This window comes from Oncorhynchus tshawytscha, unplaced genomic scaffold, assembly GCF_018296145.1.
Source record: "Oncorhynchus tshawytscha isolate Ot180627B unplaced genomic scaffold, Otsh_v2.0 Un_contig_65_pilon_pilon, whole genome shotgun sequence".
NCBI lineage: Eukaryota > Metazoa > Chordata > Actinopteri > Salmoniformes > Salmonidae > Oncorhynchus > Oncorhynchus tshawytscha.
In genome coordinates, this window is record NW_024609760.1 from 20,001 (window position 1) to 40,000 (window position 20,000).

A 20,000-nucleotide genomic window follows, 5' to 3' on the forward strand; every position below is an offset into this window, starting at 1 on the left:
CAATATCTCTCTCTCTCCTTTTTAAAGAGCTGTTTATGAGAGTCTCTCACAGCTGGATACTGGTTAAACCCGATCAAAACATGACTTTCTAATCTGAAGAATATGGAATGTATTATATTGCAATTTAATAAAAAATGTTTTTTAAAAAACGACGATTAAAATGTCTTTCTAGGCGTCATTCCGCGTTCCGCTTCCCGCTGCGGAGAGAGACCGGGTCTGTTTCTAGTCATGTAACGTTCCACTGCGGAGAGAGACCGGGTCTGTTACTAGTCCTGTAACGTTCCTCTAAGGAGAGAGACCGGGTCTGTTACTAGTCCTGTAACGTTCCTGCTGCGGAGAGAGACCGGTCTGTTACTAGTCCTGTAACGTTCCACTGCGGAGAGAGACCGGGTCTGTTACTAGTCCTGTAACGCTGCGGAGAGAGACCGGGTCTGTTACTAGTCCTGTAACGTTCCTGCTGCGGAGAGAGACCGGGTCTGTTACTAGTCCTGTAACGCTGCTTGAGAGAGACCGGGTCTGTTACTAGTCCTGTAACGCTGCGGAGAGAGACCGGGTCTGTTTCTAGTCCTGTAACGTTCCTGCTGCGGAGAGAGACCGGGTCTGTTACTAGTCCTGTAACGTTCCTGCTGAGGAGAGAGACCGGGTCTGTTACTAGTCCTGTAACGTTCCTGCTGCGGAGAGAGACCGGGTCTGTTACTAGTCCTGTAACGTTCCTGCTGAGGAGAGAGACCGGGTCTGTTACTAGTCCTGTAACGTTCCACTGCGGAGAGAGACCGGGTCTGTTACTAGTCCTGTAACGTTCCACTGCGGAGAGAGACCGGGTCTGTTACTAGTCCTGTAACGTTCCTGCTGAGGAGAGAGACCGGGTCTGTTACTAGTCCTGTAACGTTCCACTGCGGAGAGAGACCGGGTCTGTTACTAGTCCTGTAACGTTCCACTGCGGAGAGAGACCGGGTCTGTTACTAGTCCTGTAACGTTCCTGCTGAGGAGAGAGACCGGGTCTGTTACTAGTCCTGTAACGTCCCACTGTGGAGAGAGACCGGGTCTGTTACTAGTCCTGTAACGTCCCACTGTGGAGAGAGACCGGGTCTGTTACTAGTCCTGTAACGTTCCACTGCGGAGAGAGACCGGGTCTGTTACTAGTCCTGTAACGCTGCGGAGAGAGACCGGGTCTGTTACTAGTCCTGTAACGTTCCTGCTGCGGAGAGAGACCGGGTCTGTTACTAGTCCTGTAACGTTCCTCTAAGGAGAGAGACCGGGTCTGTTACTAGTCCTGTAACGTTCCTCTAAGGAGAGAGACCGGGTCTGTTACTAGTCCTGTAACGTTCCTCTAAGGAGAGAGACCGGGTCTGTTACTAGTCCTGTAACGTTCCTGCTGAGGAGAGAGACCGGGTCTGTTACTAGTCCTGTAACGCTGCGGAGAGAGACCGGGTCTGTTACTAGTCCTGTAACGTTCCTGCTGCGGAGAGAGACCGGGTCTGTTACTAGTCCTGTAACGTTCCTGCTGAGGAGAGAGACCGGGTCTGTTACTAGTCCTGTAACGTTCCACTGTGGAGAGACCGGGTCTGTTACTAGTCCTGTAACGTTCCACTGTGGAGAGAGACCGGGTCTGTTACTAGTCCTGTAACGTTCCTGCTGCGGAGAGAGACCGGGTCTGTTACTAGTCCTGTAACGTTCCACTGTGGAGAGAGACCGGGTCTGTTACTAGTCCTGTAACGTTCCTGCTGCGGAGAGAGACCGGGTCTGTTACTAGTCCTGTAACGTTCCTCTAAGGAGAGAGACCGGGTCTGTTACTAGTCCTGTAACGTTCCTCTAAGGAGAGAGACCGGGTCTGTTACTAGTCCTGTAACGTCCCCACTGCGGAGAGAGACCGGGTCTGTTACTAGTCCTGTAACGTTCCTCTAAGGAGAGAGACCGGGTCTGTTACTAGTCCTGTAACGTTCCACTGCGGGAGAGACCGGGTCTGTTACTAGTCCTGTAACGTGATTCAGTTGGAAACATCTCTCTCTGAATCACTCGAATGATGCATTCATGAAATGCATAAGAGGTTCAGATTTATCAATGTCATGTTGTAGATTATTATCTCTCTTTCTCTCCTCTCTCACTCCTACCTCTCCATGTCTCTCTCTCTCCTCTCTCACTCCTTCCTCTCCATGTCTCTCTGTCTCTCTCTCTCCTCTCTCACTCCTTCCTCTCCATGTCTCTCTCTCTCCTCTCTCACTCACTCCTTCCTCTCCATGTCTCTCTGTCTCTCTCTCTCTCCTCTCTCACTCCTTCCTCTCCATGTCTCTGTCTCTCTCCCCTCTCACTCCTTCCTCTCCATGTCTCTGTCTCTCTCTCTCCTCTCTCACTCCTTCCTCTCCATGTCTCTCTCTCTCTCCTCTCTCACTCCTTCCTCTCCATGTCTCTCTGTCTCTCTCTCTCCTCTCTCACTCCTTCCTCTCCATGTCTCTGTCTCTCTCTCTCCTCTCTCACTCCTTCCTCTCCATGTCTCTCTCTCCTCTCTCACTCCTTCCTCTCCATGTCTCTCTGTCTCTCTCTCTCTCCTCTCTCACTCCTTCCTCTCCATGTCTCTGTCTCTCTCCTCTCTCACTCCTTCCTCTCCATGTCTCTCTTGATGTGGGCATGGGGCACTTTGTACCTTACATCTTCCCAGACAGTAATAATCTACAGAACATCTTCCCAGACAGTAATAATCTACAGAACATCTTCCCAGACAGTAATAATCTACAGAACATTTTACCAGACAGTAATAATCTACAGAACATCTTCCCAGACAGTAATAATCTACAGAACATCTTCCCAGACAGTAATAATCTACAGAACATCTTCCCAGACAGTAATAATCTACAGAACACTTTACCAGACAGTAATAATCTACAGAACACTTTACCAGACAGTAATAATCTACAGAACACTTTACCAGACAGTAATAATCTACAGAACATTTTACCAGACAGTAATAATCTACAGAACATTTTACCAGACAGTAATAATCTACAGAACATCTACATGGATGAAGGAACATGTTACCAGACGAGACAGTAGTTTCTGAAGAAGCAGAAGGAGAGGAGGAGGAGGGAGGAGGAAGAGGAGGAGGATGAAGAGGAGGAGGAGGATGTAGGTGTGTGCGGAGGAGGAGGATGAGGAAGAGGAGCAGGATGTAGGTGTGTGCGGAGGAGGAGGAGGATGTAGGTGTGTGCGGAGAGGAGGAGGATGTAGGTGTGTGCGGAGGAGGAGGATGATGTAGGTGTGTGCGGAGGGAGGAGGAGGAGGAAGAGGAGGAGGAGGATGTAGGTGTGTGCGGATAGAGGCGGAGAGATCTTACCGGACAAAGTAGTCGTTCCGGATGAGCATTAGGTGTTGTAGGATGGAGAGGAAGTAGACCTCTGCTCCGGTGTCCTTCACCATACTCTGAACCACGTTGAACACATCTCCCACATCAGTACAGACAGGGTTAAGGACTCCTCCGCATCAGTAATTATACATTATAATAAAACTAAAGGAATTACATTGGGGAATTCATTCAATTAATTCAGAATTTACATGAGTGGGCTGAAAACAGGAGGACATAGATATGGTATTGTAGAGATATGGTATTGTAGAGACTATAGAGATATGGTATTGTAGAGACTATAGAGATATGGTATTGTAGAGACTATAGAGATATGGTATTGTAGAGACTATAGAGATATGGTATTGTAGAGATTATAGAGATATGGTATTGTAGAGATTATAGAGATATGGTATTGTAGAGATTATAGAGATATGGTATTGTAGAGACTATAGAGATATGGTATTGTAGAGATATGGTATTGTAGAGATTATAGAGATATGGTATTGTAGAGATTATAGAGATATGGTATTGTAGAGATTATTATAGAGATATGGTATTATAGAGATATGGTATTGTAGAGATTATAGAGATGGTATTGTAGAGATTATAGAGATATGGTATTGTAGAGATTATAGAGATATGGTATTGTAGAGATTATAGAGATATGGTATTGTAGAGATTATAGAGATATGGTATTGTAGAGATTATAGAGATATGGTATTGTAGAGATATGGTATTGTAGAGATTATAGAGATATGGTATTGTAGAGATTATAGAGATATGGTATTGTAGAGATATGGTATTGTAGAGATTATAGAGATATGGTATTGTAGAGACTATAGAGATATGGTATTGTAGAGATTATAGAGATATGGTATTGTAGAGACTATAGAGATATGGTATTGTAGAGATATGGTATTGTAGAGATATGGTATTGTAGAGATTTGGTATTGTAGAGATTATAGAGATATGGTATTGTAGAGACTATAGAGATATGGTATTGTAGAGACTATAGAGATATGGTATTGTAGAGATATGGTATTGTAGAGATTATAGAGATATGTTATTGTAGAGATTATAGAGATATGGTATTGTAGAGACTATAGAGATATGGTATTGTAGAGATATGGTATTGTAGAGACTATAGAGATATGGTATTGTAGAGATATGGTATTGTAGAGACTATGGTATTGTAGAGACTATAGAGATATGGTATTGTAGACTATAGAGATATGGTATTGTAGAGACTATAGAGATATGGTATTGTAGAGACTATAGAGATATGGTATTGTAGAGACTATAGAGATATGGTATTGTAGAGATATGGTATTAGAGACTATAGAGATATGGTATTGTAGATATATGGTATTGTAGAGACTATAGAGATATGGTATTGTAGAGACTATAGAGATATGGTATTGTAGAGACTATAGAGATATGGTATTGTAGAGATATAGAGATGTGGTATTGTAGAGACTATAGAGATATGGTATTGTAGAGATATAGAGATATGGTATTGTAGAGACTATAGAGATATGGTATTGTAGAGACTATAGAGATATGGTATTGTAGAGACTATAGAGATATGGTATTGTAGAGACTATAGAGATATGGTATTGTAGAGATATAGAGGTATTGTAGAGACTATAGAGATATGGTATTGTAGAGACTATAGAGATATGGTATTGTAGAGACTATAGAGATATGGTATTGTAGAGACTATAGAGATATGGTATTGTAGAGACTATAGAGATATGGTATTGTAGAGACTATAGAGATATGGTATTGTAGAGACTATAGAGATATGGTATTGTAGAGACTATAGAGATATGGTATTGTAGAGACTATAGAGATATGGTATTGTAGAGACTATAGAGATATGGTATTGTAGAGACTATAGAGATATGGTATTGTAGAGACTATAGAGATATGGTATTGTAGAGACTATAGAGATATGGTTGTAGAGATATAGAGATATTGTAGAGACTATAGAGATATGGTATTGTAGAGACTATATGGTATTGTAGAGATATGGTATTGTAGAGACTATAGAGATATGGTATTGTAGAGACTATTGATATGAGACTATAGAGATATGGTATTGTAGAGACTATAGAGATATGGTATTGTAGAGACTATAGAGATATGGTATTGTAGAGATATAGAGATATGGTATTGTAGAGACTATAGAGATATGGTATTGTAGAGATATGGTATTGTAGAGACTATAGAGATATGGTATTGTAGAGACTATAGAGATATGGTATTGTAGAGACTATAGAGTATTGTAGAGACTATAGAGATATGGTATTATAGAGATATGGTATTGTAGAGACTATAGAGATATGGTATTGTAGAGATATGGTATTGTAGAGACTATAGAGATATGGTATTGAGATATGGTATTGTAGAGACTATAGAGATATGGTATTGTAGAGATATAGGTGGTATTGTAGAGACTATAGAGATATGGTATTGTAGAGACTATAGAGATATGGTATTGTAGAGACTATAGAGATAGAGACTATAGAGATATGGTTTAGAGACTATAGAGATATGGTATTGTAGAGACTATAGAGATATGGTATTGTAGAGACTATAGAGATATGGTATTGTAGAGACTATAGAGATATGGTATTGTAGAGACTATAGAGATATGGTATTGTAGAGACTATAGAGATATGGTATTGTAGAGATATGGTATTGTAGAGACTATAGAGATATGGTATTGTAGAGATATGGTATTGTAGAGATAGAGATATGGTATTGTAGAGACTATAGAGATATGGTATTGTAGAGACTATAGAGATATGGTATTGTAGAGACTATAGAGATATGGTATTGTAGAGACTATATGGTATTGTAGAGACTATATTGTAGATATGGTATTGTAGAGACTATAGAGATATGGTATTGTAGAGACTATAGAGATTGGTATTGTAGAGACTATAGAGATATGGTATTGTAGAGATATGGTATTGTAGAGACTATAGAGATATGGTATTGTAGAGATATGGTATTGTAGAGATAGAGATATGGTATTGTAGAGACTATAGAGATATGGTATTGTAGAGACTATAGAGATATGGTATTGTAGAGACTATAGAGATATGGTATTGTAGATATGGTATTGTAGAGACTATAGAGATATGGTATTAGAGACTATAGAGATATGGTATTGTAGAGACTATAGAGATTTGGTATTGTAGAGACTATAGAGATTATGAGATTATAGAGATATGGTATTGTAGAGACTATAGAGATATGGTATTGTAGAGATATGGTATTGTATTGTAGAGAGACTATAGAGATATGGTATTGTAGAGACTATAGAGATATGGTATTGTAGAGACTATTGGTATTGTAGAGACTATAGAGATATGGTATTGTAGAGACTATAGAGATATGGTATTGTAGAGATATGGTATTGTAGAGACTATAGAGATATGGTATTGTAGAGACTATAGATAGATTGTAGAGATATGGTATTGTAGAGACTATAGAGATATGGTATTGTAGAGATTATAGAGATATGGTATTGTAGAGACTATATGGTATTGTAGAGACTATAGAGATATGGTATTGTAGAGATATGGTATTGTAGAGACTATAGAGATATGGTATTGTAGAGATAGTATTGTATAGAGATATGGTATTGTAGAGACTATAGAGATATGGTATTGTAGAGACTATAGAGATATGGTATTGTAGAGACTATAGAGATTGGTATTGTAGAGATATGGTAGAGACTATAGGTATTGTAGAGACTATAGAGATATGGTATTGTAGAGACTATAGAGATATGGTATTGTAGAGACTATAGAGATATGGTATTGTAGAGACTATAGAGATATGGTATTGTAGAGATATGGTATTGTAGAGATATGGTATTGTAGAGACTATATGGTATTGTAGAGACTATAGAGATATGGTATTGTAGAGACTATAGAGATATGGTATTGTAGAGACTATATGGTATTGTAGAGACTATAGAGATATTGTAGAGACTATAGAGATATGGTATTGTAGAGACTATATATGGTAGTATAGAGGTATTGTAGAGACTATAGAGATATGGTATTGTAGAGATATGGTATTGTGGTATTGTAGAGACTATAGAGATATGGTATTGTAGAGATATGGTATTGTAGACTATAGAGATATGGTATTTGTAGAGACTATAGAGATATGGTATTGTAGAGACTATAGAGATATGGTATTGTAGAGATATGGTATTGTAGAGACTATAGAGATATGGTATTGTAGAGACTATAGAGATATGGTATTGTAGAGACTATAGAGATATGGTATTGTAGAGACTATAGAGATATGGTATTTGTAGATGGTATGTAGAGAGATATGGTATTGTAGAGACTATAGAGATGGTATTGTAGAGACTATAGAGATATGGTATTGTAGAGATATGGTATTGTAGAGATTATAGAGATATGGTATTGTAGAGACTATAGAGATATGGTATTGTAGAGACTATAGAGATATGGTATTGTAGAGACTATAGAGATATGGTATTGTAGAGATATGGTATTGTAGAGACTATAGAGATATGGTATTGTAGAGATATGGTATTGTAGAGACTATAGAGATATGGTATTGTAGAGATATGGTATTGTAGAGACTATAGAGATATGGTATTGTAGAGACTATAGAGATATGGTATTGTAGAGACTATAGAGATATGGTATTGTAGAGACTATAGAGATATGGTATTGTAGAGTAGAGATTGTAGAGACTATAGAGATATGGTATTGTAGAGACTATAGAGATTGGTATTGTAGAGACTATAGAGATGGTATTGTAGAGACTATAGAGATATGGTATTGTAGAGATATGGTATTGTAGAGACTATAGAGATATGGTATTGTAGAGATATATTGTAGAGATATGGTATTGTAGAGATATGGTATTGTAGAGACTATAGAGATTTGGTATTGTAGAGACTATAGAGATATGGTATTGTAGAGACTATAGAGATATGGTATTGTAGAGACTATAGAGATATGGTATTGTAGAGACTATAGAGATATGGTATTGTAGAGACTATAGAGATATGGTATTGTAGAGACTATAGAGATATGGTATTGTAGAGATATGGTATTGTAGAGACTATAGAGATATGGTATTGTAGAGACTATAGAGATATATATTGTAGAGACTATAGAGATATGGTATTGTAGACTATAGAGATATGGTATTGTAGAGACTATAGAGATATGGTATTGTAGAGACTATAGAGATATGGTATTGTAGAGACTATAGAGATATGGTATTGTAGAGACTATAGAGATATGGTATTGTAGAGACTATAGAGATATAGAGACTATAGAGATATGGTATTGTAGAGACTATAGAGATATGGTATTGTAGAGACTATAGGTATTGTAGAGACTATAGAGATATGGTATTGTAGAGATATGGTATTGTAGAGACTATAGAGATATGGTATTGTAGAGATATGGTATTGTAGAGATATGGTATTGTGTAGAGATATAGAGAGACTATATGGTATTGTAGAGACTATAGAGTATAGAGACTATAGGTATTGTAGAGACTATAGAGTATTTAGAGACTATATTGTATTGTAGAGACTATAGAGATATGGTATTGTAGAGACTATAGAGATATGGTATTGTAGAGACTATAGAGATATGGTATTGTAGAGACTATAGAGATATGGTATTGTAGAGATATAGAGATTGTAGGACTATAGAGATATGGTATTGTATAGAGATATGGTATGTGTAGAGATATGGTATTGTAGAGACTATAGAGATATGGTATTGTAGAGACTATAGAGATATAGAGTATATGTAGAGACTATAGAGATATGGTATTAGTAGAGACTATAGAGATATGGTATTGTAGAGACTATAGAGATATGGTATTGACTATAGAGATATGGTATTGTAGAGATAGAGATATGGTATTGTAGAGACTATAGAGATATGGTATTGTAGAGACTATAGAGATATTGGTAGAGATATGGTATTGTAGAGACTATAGAGATATGGTATAGAGATATGGTATTGTAGAGACTATAGAGATATGGTATTGTAGAGACTATAGAGATATGGTATTGTAGAGACTATTGTAGAGATATGGTATTGTAGAGACTATAGAGATATGGTATTGTAGAGATATGGTATTGTAGAGACTATAGAGATATGGTATTGTAGAGATATGTAGAGTATAGAGATATGGTAGAGACTATAGAGATATGGTATTGTAGAGACTATAGAGATATGGTATTGTAGAGACTATAGAGATATGGTATTGTAGAGACTATAGAGATATGGTATTGTAGAGACTATAGAGATATGGTATTGTAGAGACTATAGAGATATGGTATTGTAGAGATATGGTATTTAGAGACTATAGAGATATGGTATTGTAGAGACTATAGAGATATGGTATTGTAGAGACTATAGAGATATGGTATTGTAGAGACTATAGAGATATGGTATTGTAGAGACTATAGAGAGATATAGAGGTATTGTAGAGACTATAGAGAGATTATAGAGACTATAGAGATATGGTATTGTAGAGACTATAGAGATTTGGTATTGTAGAGACTATAGAGATATGGTATTGTAGAGATAGATTATAGAGTATTGTAGAGACTATAGAGATATGGTAGAGATATGGTATTTAGAGACTATAGAGATATGGTATTGTAGAGACTATGGTATTGTAGAGATATGGTATTGTAGAGACTATTGTAGAGATATGGTATTGTAGAGACTATAGAGATATGGTATTGTAGAGATATGGTATTGTAGAGACTATAGAGATATGGTATTGTAGAGATATGGTATTGTAGAGACTATAGAGATGGTATTTAGAGACTATAGAGTATTGTAGAGACTATAGGTATTGTAGAGACTATAGAGATATGGTATTGTAGAGACTATAGATATGGTATTGTAGAGACTATAGAGATTGGTATTGTATTGAGACTATTAGAGATATGGTATTGTAGAGACTATAGAGATATATTGTAGAGACTATAGAGATATATTGTAGAGACTATGGTATTGTAGAGATATGGTATTGTAGAGACTATAGAGATATGGTATTGTAGAGACTATAGAGATATGGTATTGTAGAGACTATAGAGATATGGTATTGTAGAGACTATATAGAGATATGGTATTGTAGAGACTATAGAGATATGGTATTGTAGAGATATGGTATTGTAGAGATATGGTATTGTAGAGACTATAGAGATATTGTAGAGACTATAGAGATATGGTATTGTAGAGACTATAGAGATTTGGTATTGTAGAGACTATAGAGATATGGTATTTAGAGACTATAGAGATATGGTATTGTAGAGACTATAGAGATATGGTATTGTAGAGACTATATAGAGTGGTATTGTAGAGACTATAGAGATATGGTATTGTAGAGATATGGTATTGTAGAGACTATGGTATTGTAGAGACTATAGAGATATGGTATTGTAGAGATATGATATGGTATATAGAGATATGGTATTGTAGAGACTATAGAGATATGGTATTGTAGAGACTATAGAGATATGGTATTGTAGAGACTATAGAGAGTATATGGTATTGTAGAGACTATAGAGATAGAGATATGGTATTGTAGAGACTATAGAGATATGGTATTGTAGAGATATGGTATTGTAGAGACTATAGAGATATGGTATTGTAGAGATATGGTATTGTAGAGACTATAGAGATATGGTATTTAGAGATATGGTAGTATTGTAGAGACTATAGAGATATGGTATTGTAGAGACTAGATATGGTATTGTAGAGACTATAGAGATATGGTATTGTAGAGATATGGTATTGTAGAGACTATAGAGATATGGTATTGTAGAGATATGGTATTGGTATTGTAGAGACTATAGAGATATGGTATTGACTATAGAGATATGGTATTGTAGAGACTATAGAGATATGGTATTGTAGAGACTATAGAGATATGGTATTTGACTATAGAGATAGAGTGGTATTGTAGAGACTATAGAGATGGTATAGAGATATGGTATTGTAGAGACTATAGAGATGTGGTATTGTAGAGACTATAGAGATATGGTATTGTAGAGAGACTAGAGACTATAGAGATATGGTATTGTAGAGTATTGTAGAGATATGGTATTGTAGAGACTATAGAGAGTATAGAGATATGGTATTGTAGAGACTATAGAGATATAGAGACTATAGAGATTGTATTGTAGAGACTATAGAGATATGGTATTGTAGAGACTATAGAGATATGGTATTGTAGAGACTATAGAGATATGGTATTGTAGAGATTATAGAGATATGGTATTGTAGAGACTATAGAGATATGGTATTGTAGAGATTATAGAGATATGGTATTGTAGAGATATGGTATTGTAGAGATATGGTATTGTAGAGATTTGGTATTGTAGAGATTATAGAGATATGGTATTGTAGAGACTATAGAGATATGGTATTGTAGAGACTATAGAGATATGGTATTGTAGAGACTATAGAGATATGGTATTGTAGAGACTATAGAGATATGGTATTGTAGAGACTATAGAGATTTGGTATTGTAGAGACTATAGAGATATGGTATTGTAGAGATATGGTATTGTAGAGACTATAGAGATGTGGTATTGTAGAGATATAGAGATATGGTATTGTAGAGATATGGTATTGTAGAGACTATAGAGATATGGTATTGTAGAGATATGGATATATTGTAGAGACTATAGAGATATGTAGAGACTATATTATAGGGACTATAGAGATATGGTATTGTAGAGAGACTAGAGATTTAGTATTGTAGAGATATGGTATTGTAGAGACTATAGAGATTTGGTATTGTAGAGACTATAGAGATTTGGTATTGTAGAGACTATAGATGTATGGTATTGTAGAGATTATAGAGATATGGTATTGTAGAGATATGGTATTGGTATTGGAGACTATAGAGATATGGTATTGTAGAGACTATAGAGATATGGTATTGTAGAGACTATAGATATGGTATTGTAGAGACTATAGAGATATGGTATTGTAGAGACTATAGAGATATGGTATTGTAGAGACTATAGAGATATGGTATTGTAGAGACTATAGAGATATGGTATTATAGAGATGAACGAGGAGAACAGCTATTGTATGAGGGGTAGGTACTCTCTATTGTATTAGTACTCTCTCTATTGTATTAGTACTATCTCTATTGTATGAGGGGTAGGTACTCTCTATTGTATGAGGGGTAGGTACTATCTCTATTGTATGAGGGGTAGGTACTATCTCTATTGTATGAGGGTAGGTACTCTCTACTGTATGAGGGGTAGGTACTCTCTATTGTATGAGGGGCAGGTACTATCTCTATTGTATGAGGGGTAGGTACTATCTATTGTATGAGGGGTAGGTACTATCTCTACTGTATGAGGGTAGGTACTATCTCACTGTATGAGGGGCAGGTACTATCTCTACTGTATGAGGGGCAGGTACTATCTCTATTGTATGAGGGTAGGTACTCTCTCATTGTATGAGGGGTAGGTACTCTCTCTATTGTATGAGGGGGCAGGTACATCTCTACTGTATGAGGGGCAGGTACTATCTCTACTGTATGAGGGGTAGGTACTATCTATATTGTATGAGGGGTAGGTACCATCTATATTGTATGAGGGGTAGGTACTATCTCTATTGTATGAGGGGTAGGTACTATCTCACTGTATGAGGGGTAGGTACTATCTCTATTGTATGAGGGTAGGTACTATCTCTACTGTATGAGGGGTAGGTACTATCTCTATTGTATGAGGGTAGGTACTATCTCTATTGTATGAGGGGTAGGTACTATCTCTATATTGTATTAGTACTCTCTCTTGGCCCTGTATTAATGTCAGAGTACCTTCCATAAGAGGGTGAACAGTATCAGCTCTAGTACCTGAATGTATAATGGATGAGAGACTGAAGGAGGAGAGGCACGTGGGATCAACAACACAGTGCAGTATGTTAAAGACTGTGTGTGTGTGTGTGTGTGTGTGTGTCTGTGTGTCTGTGTGTGTGTGTCTGTGTGTGTGTGTCTGTGTGTCTGTGTGTGTGTGTCTGTGTGTCTGTGTGTGTGTCTGTGTGTCTGTGTGTGTGTGTCTGTGTGCGTGCGTGTGTGTGTGCGTGCGTGTGTGCGTGCGTGTGTGTGTGCGTGTGTGCGTGCGTGTGCGTGTGTGCGCGTGTCTGTCTGTGCGCGTGTCTGTGCGCGTGTCTGTGCGCGTGTCTGTGCGCGTGTCTGTGCGCGTGTCTGTGCGTGCGTCTGTCGCGTGTCTGTGTGGCGTCTGTGCGCGTCTGTGCGTGCGTCTGTGTGTGTGTGTGTGTACAGTAGATGAGGATATTCCAGTTCACTCTTGATGTCCTCCAGCCGGTGACTGAGCTCCATCAGATCCTCTTCCCTGTGCTCCTCAAACACCTATTGGGAAACAGACACGTAGATACATAGAAACGCACATCGAATACGAGACGGCTTTTAAACCCCGTCTCTACATCCACGTCTTCAACTGTTACTTTCTGTCTGTAGATATTGGTTTAACAATAACATTCAATTCATTCACCTTGAGCTGAATGTCCAGGGCATCGTTCCTGATCGTTGTCAGATGCTGCAGGAAAGAGAGAGGAAGAGAGAGGGAGGGATGAGGTGAGGAATAGAGAGGAGGAGGAGGGGGCAGAAGGGGAAGAGAGAGAGGAGGAGGGGGCAGAAGGGGAAGAGAGAGAGGAGGAGGAGGGGGGCAGAAGGGGAAAGAGAGAGAGGAGGGGGGGGCAGAAGGGGAAGAGAGAGGAGGGATGAGGTGAGGAATAGAGAGGAGGAGGAGGGGGCAGAAGGGGAAGAGAGAGGGAGGGATGAGGTGAGGAATAGAGAGGAGGAGGAGGGGGGCAGAAGGGGAAGAGAGAGGAGGGATGAGGTGAGGAACAGAGAGGAGGAGGAGGGGGCAGAAGGGGAAGAGAGAGAGGAGGAGAGGGGGCAGAAGGGGAAGAGAGGAGGGAGGGATGAGGTGAGGAACAGAGAGGAGGAGGGGGGGGCAGAAGGGGAAGAGAGAGGAGGGATGAGGTGAGGAATAGAGAGGAGGAGGAGGGGGGCAGAAGGGGAAGAGAGGGGGAGGGATGAGGTGAGGAATAGAGAGGAGGAGAGGGGGCAGAAGGGGAAGAGAGAGAGGGAGGGATGAGGTGAGGAATAGAGAGGGGAGGAGGGGGGGCAGAAGGGGAAGAGAGAGAGGGAGGGATGAGGTGAGGAATAGAGAGGAGGAGGAGGGGGCAGAAGGGGAAGAGAGAGAGGGAGGGATGAGGTGAGGAATAGAGAGGAGGAGGAGCTGAATGGGGGCAGAAGGGGAAAGAGAGAGGGAGGGATGGATGAGGAGGAATAGAGAGGAGGAGGAGGGGGGCAGAAGGGGAAGAGAGAGAGGGAGGGATGAGGTGAGGAATAGAGAGGAGGAGGAGGGGGGGCAGAAGGGGAAGAGAGAGAGGGAGGGATGGAAAAGTCAGATTGAGAGAGGGGGAGGAAAAGAGATGAGGAAGAAGGAGCAGGAGGACAGGAAGAGAGAGGAGAGAGAATAGGAGAGATGAGGAGGAGAGAGAATAGGAGAGATGAGGACAGAAAGAGAGGAGAGAGAATAGGAGAGATGAGGAGGACAGGAAGAGAGAGGAGAGAGAATAGGAGAGATGAGGAGGACAGGAAGAGAGAGGAGAGGAAGAAAGAGAGGAGAGAGAATAGGAGAGATGAGGAGAGAGAGGAAGGACAGAAGGAGGAAGGACAGAAGGAGGAGGAGGAAGGACAGAAGGAGGAAGGACAGAAGGAGGAGGAGGAAGGACAGAAGGAGGAAGGACAGAAGGAGGAGGAGGAAGGACAGAAGGAGGAAGGACAGAAGGACGAGGAGGAAGAACAGAAGGAGGAAGGACAGAAGGAGGAGGAGGAAGGACAGAAGGAGGAAGGACAGAAGGAGGAAGGACAGAAGGAGGAGGAGGAAGGACAGAAGGAGGAAGAACAGAAGGACGAGGAGGAAGAACAGAAGGAGGAAGGACAGAAGGAGGAGGAGGAAGGACAGAAGGAGGAAGGACAGAAGGAGAAGGAGGAGGAGGAAGGACAGAAGGATGAGGATGGACAGAAGGAGGAAGGAGGAGGAGGAAGGACAGAAGGAGGAAGGAGGAGGAGGAAGGACAGAAGGAGGAAGGAGGAGAAGGAGGAAGACAGAAGGAGGGGGAGGAAGAGGAAGGACAGAAGGAGGAGGAAGGAAGAGGAAGGAGGTAGGACAGAAGGAGGAGGAGGAAGAGGAAGGAGGTAGGACAGAAGGAGGAGGAGGAGGAAGGACAGAAAGAGGAAGGAGGAGGAGGAAGGACAGAAGGAGGAAGGAGGAGGAGGAGGAGGAAGGACAGAAGGAGGAGGAGGAGGAAGGACAGAAGGAGGAGGAGGAAGAGGAAGGAGGTAGGACAGAAGGAGGAGGAGGAAGAGGAAGGAGGTAGGACAGAAGGAGGATGAGGAAGAGGAAGGAGGTAGGACAGAAGGAGGAGGAGGAGGAAGGACAGAAAGAGGAAGGAGGAGGAGGAAGGACAGAAGGAGGAAGGAGGAGGATGAGGAGGAAGGACAGAAGGAGGAGGAGGAGGAAGGACAGAAGGAGGAGGAGGAAGGACAGAAGGAGGAAGTAGGAAGGAGGACGAAGGACAGAAGGAGGAAGGAGGAGGAAGGACAGAAGGATGAGGAGGAAGGACAGAAGGAGGAAGGGGGAGGAGGAATGACAGAAGGAGGAGGGAGGACAGAAGGAGGAGGAGGAGGGAGGACAGGAGGAGGAGGAGGAAGGACAGAAGGAGGAGGAGGAAGGACAGAAGGAGGCAAAATTAATAATGTAATTAGATATCCATTGTAAAACAGCCTCTTCAGCTCATTACCCTCCTCTAGACCCCCTAAAACCACAGACAGAACATTACCCTCCCCTAGTCCCCCTAAAACACCAGACAGAACATTACCCTCCTCTCGACCCCCTAAAACACCAGACAGAACATTACCCTCCTCTAGACCCCCTAAAACACCAGACAGAACATTACCCTCATCTAGACCCCTAAAACCACAGACAGAACATTACCCTCCTCTAGACCCCTAAAACACCAGACAGAACATTACCCTCCTCTAGACCCCTAAAACACCAGACAGAACATTACCCTCCTCTAGACCCCTAAAACACCAGACAGAACATTACCCTCCTCTAGACCCCCTAAAACACCAGACAGCAGGGTATGAGTCCCAAAATGGCACCCTGTTAATTTTAGTGCACTAGTTTTAACCAGGGCACATAGGATCTGTGGAATAAAGTGGTAAACTATGTAGGGAGCCGTTTGGGATGCAGGCAGCGCTGCGGTGGCTGATGGCTGCTGCCACTGCCGTTGTTTGTTTGCCTGTGTGTGTGTGTGTGTGTGTGCTGTGTGTGTGTGTGTGTGTGTCTGTGTGTGTGTCTGTGTGTCTGTGTGTGTGTCTGTGTGTGTGTGTGTGTGTGTCTGTGTGTGTGTCTGTGTGTGTGTGTCTGTGTGTGTGTCTGTGTGTGTGTGTGTGTGTCTGTGTGTCTGTGTGTGTGTGTGTGCTGTGTTGTCTGTGTGTGTGTGTTTTGTGATTGTGGTGTGTCTGTGTGTGTGTGTCTTTGGTGTGTGTGTGTTCCTTGCTTCTGGCGTTGTTGATAGAAGGTAAATGTTCAGGGCGGCGGTGGAGAGAGAGAGAGAGAGCCGGCGGGGACAGACAACACAACCAACCGCCTCGTAGCGCCGCTCCCCGATTGGCTGGCTGGCGAACAGAGACGTGCGACCTCTCCGAGCGTTCAACAATATTTCACTCAAGTGGACAACTAATTTAAATATGAATGTGTACATGGCCTACAGTCATACGGCTGGGGCCGGGCGGGCAACGATGCTCAGCTTACAGTCATACGGACGGGGCCGGGCGGGCAACGATGCTCAGCTTACAGTCATACGGACGGGGCCGGGCGGGCAACGATGCTCAGCCTACAGTCATACGGCTGGGGCCGAGCGGGCAACGATGCTCAGCTTACCGGTAAAATCTCTCTGAGGCCGGAGCGAATGAACTCATTCCTGATGTGAAGCCTGAAGTCCAGCTCGTCTGGAGACGTCACCAGAGCATTGATGAGCTGCATGCAGGCCACCTAGAATAAACACAGAGATAACATTCAGACTGGGAGATGGAGGGAGGGAAGGAGGGGGACAGGGGAGGGGAGGGGGCTGCATTGATGAGCTGCATGCAGGGAGGGTGGGTGAGGGAGGGAGGGAAGTGGGTGAGGGAGGGAGATGGGAGGGAGGGGGTCAGTGAGGGAGGGAGAGTGGGTGAGGGAGGGAGAGATGGGAGGGAGGGGGAGGGAGGGAGAAATGGGAGGGAGGGGGGGGTCAGTGAGGGAGGGAGACATTGTGTGTGTGTGTGTGTGTGTGTGTGTGTGTGTGTGTGTGTGTGTGTGTGTCCAGCAGAAGTCATGTTGGGTGAATGGAGTGAGTTCTCTCCTAAAGGAAACCAGGACACCAGAACTAACACATCTCTATTTTACTGTCGTCACAAACTCTGAGTTCACAACAGCACACACAACCTCCCTGCCTGCACAAAGACGTGTGTGTGTGTGACAGTCATTTTGAGGGCAGAGCTCAGTCTGTTGGAAGACGTTGCGTCCCCTCTTCCTCTCCCATGTGAGATGGGTTATCATGAGGAAACCTGGACAGACAGGATCCAGTCCACTGGTCAGGAAAACACATTACAATCAATTATTGATCCTCTACCACTGATGCATTGGTGTGTGAAGTATGAAATAAGGACGTGGTGAGGTGAAGGGGGGAGAGAGAGAGACAGAGACACAGGCAGAGAGAGAGAGAGAGAGAGACAGAGAGAGAGAGAGAGAGAGACATAGAGAGCAGAGATAGGCAGAGAGAGAGAGAGAGACAGAGAGACACAGGCAGAGAGAGAGAGAGACAGAGAGAGAGAGAGAGAGACAGAGAGAGAGAGACAGAGAGAGAGAGAGAGAGAGAGAGAGAGAGAGAGAGAGAGAGAGAGAGAGAGAGAGAGAGAGAGAGAGAGAGAGAGAGAGAGAGAGAGAGAGAGAGTGTGTGTGTGTGTGTGTGTGTGTGTGTGTGTGTGTGTGTGTGTGTGTGAGCGTGTGTGCATGATGAGAGGATGGAGACAGAGTGGTCTCTAGTTGATTGTCGTCGTGGTAAAACAGTCATTGCAGCACCGCAGTCAGAGAAGGGCACTTATTTGACGAGCGACTGGCATCATACAGCGACATCAATAGTGATTGTGTTTTCACTCAGGGAAGGATGGATCCACTGTCTAATATATCACAGGGGAGTCATTTACACAGAGGGAACAGAGACACACCTTGGGATTAGATGGGACTAAGTAGAGAACAGATGGGACTAAGTAGAGAACAGACAGGGATTAGATGGGACTAAGTAGAGAACAGACAGGGATTAGATGGGACTAAGTAGAGAACAGACAGGGATTAGATGGGACTAAGTAGAGAACAGACAGGGATTAGATGGGACTAAGTAGAGAACAGACAGGGATTAGATGGGACTAAGTAGAGAACAGACAGGGATTAGATGGGACTAAGTAGAGAACAGACAGGGATTAGATGGGACTAAGTAGAGAACAGACAGGGATTAGATGGGACTAAGTAGAGAACAGACAGGGATTAGATGGGACTAAGTAGAGAACAGACAGGGATTAGATGGGACTAAGTAGAGAACAGACAGGGATTAGATGGGACTAAGTAGAGAACAGACAGGGATTAGATGGGACTAAGTAGAGAACAGATGGGACTAAGTAGAGAACAGACAGGGATTAGATGGGACTAAGTAGAGAACAGACAGGGATTAGATGGGACTAAGTAGAGAACAGACAGGGATTAGATGGGACTAAGTAGAGAACAGACAGGGATTAGATGGGACTAAGTAGAGAACAGACAGGGATTAGATGGGACTAAGTAGAGAACAGACAGGGATTAGATGGGACTAAGTAGAGAACAGACAGGGGTTAGACAGGATGAATTAAACATTTGGGGGGTAAACACTCCTCATCTCAGTCTCCTTGTGGGATATGAAATATGGACTGCATTTCAGTTTCATGGTTTCATCAAATCATTTGGTTTTGGTGAAAAAGACAAACGGACTGTGAAGAAATTAAGACAAATAAATAAAACGAAATATTAATTTCAGTGTTACTTAATATACATATCTGTTAGATGGGACTCATCCACCCTACATATCTGTTACATGGGACTCATCCACCCTACATATCTGTTAGATGGGACTCATCCACCCTACATATCTGTTAGATGGGACTCATCCACCCTACATATCTGTTAGATGGGACTCATCCACCCTACATGGGACTCATCCACCCTACATATCTGTGAGATGGGACTCATCCACCCTACATATCTGTTAGATGGGACTCATCCACCCTACATGGGACTCATCCACCCTACATATCTGTGAGATGGGACTCATCCACCCTACATATCTGTGAGATGGGACTCATCCACCCTACATATCTGTGAGATGGGACTCATCCACCCTACATATCTGTTAGATGGGACTCATCCACCCTACATATCTGTTAGATGGGACTCATCCACCCTACATATCTGTGAGATGGGACTCATCCA

General features: G+C 41.9%; 1 protein-coding gene across 1 annotated transcript in view; it reads right to left on the reverse strand.

The window, feature by feature from the left end:
* LOC121845768 (protein diaphanous homolog 3-like) overlaps positions 1–20,000 on the reverse strand; it is a 243,787-nt gene that overhangs the window by 2,936 nt on the left and 220,851 nt on the right. The window contains exons 10-13 of the mRNA XM_042317656.1: positions 17,385–17,495; positions 13,914–13,958; positions 13,698–13,771; positions 3,329–3,445 (exon numbers count right to left, since the gene is read on the reverse strand). Of these exons, the coding sequence (XP_042173590.1) occupies positions 3,329–3,445; positions 13,698–13,771; positions 13,914–13,958; positions 17,385–17,495 (347 nt within the window). The remainder of the gene's footprint in view (positions 1–3,328; positions 3,446–13,697; positions 13,772–13,913; positions 13,959–17,384; positions 17,496–20,000) is intronic.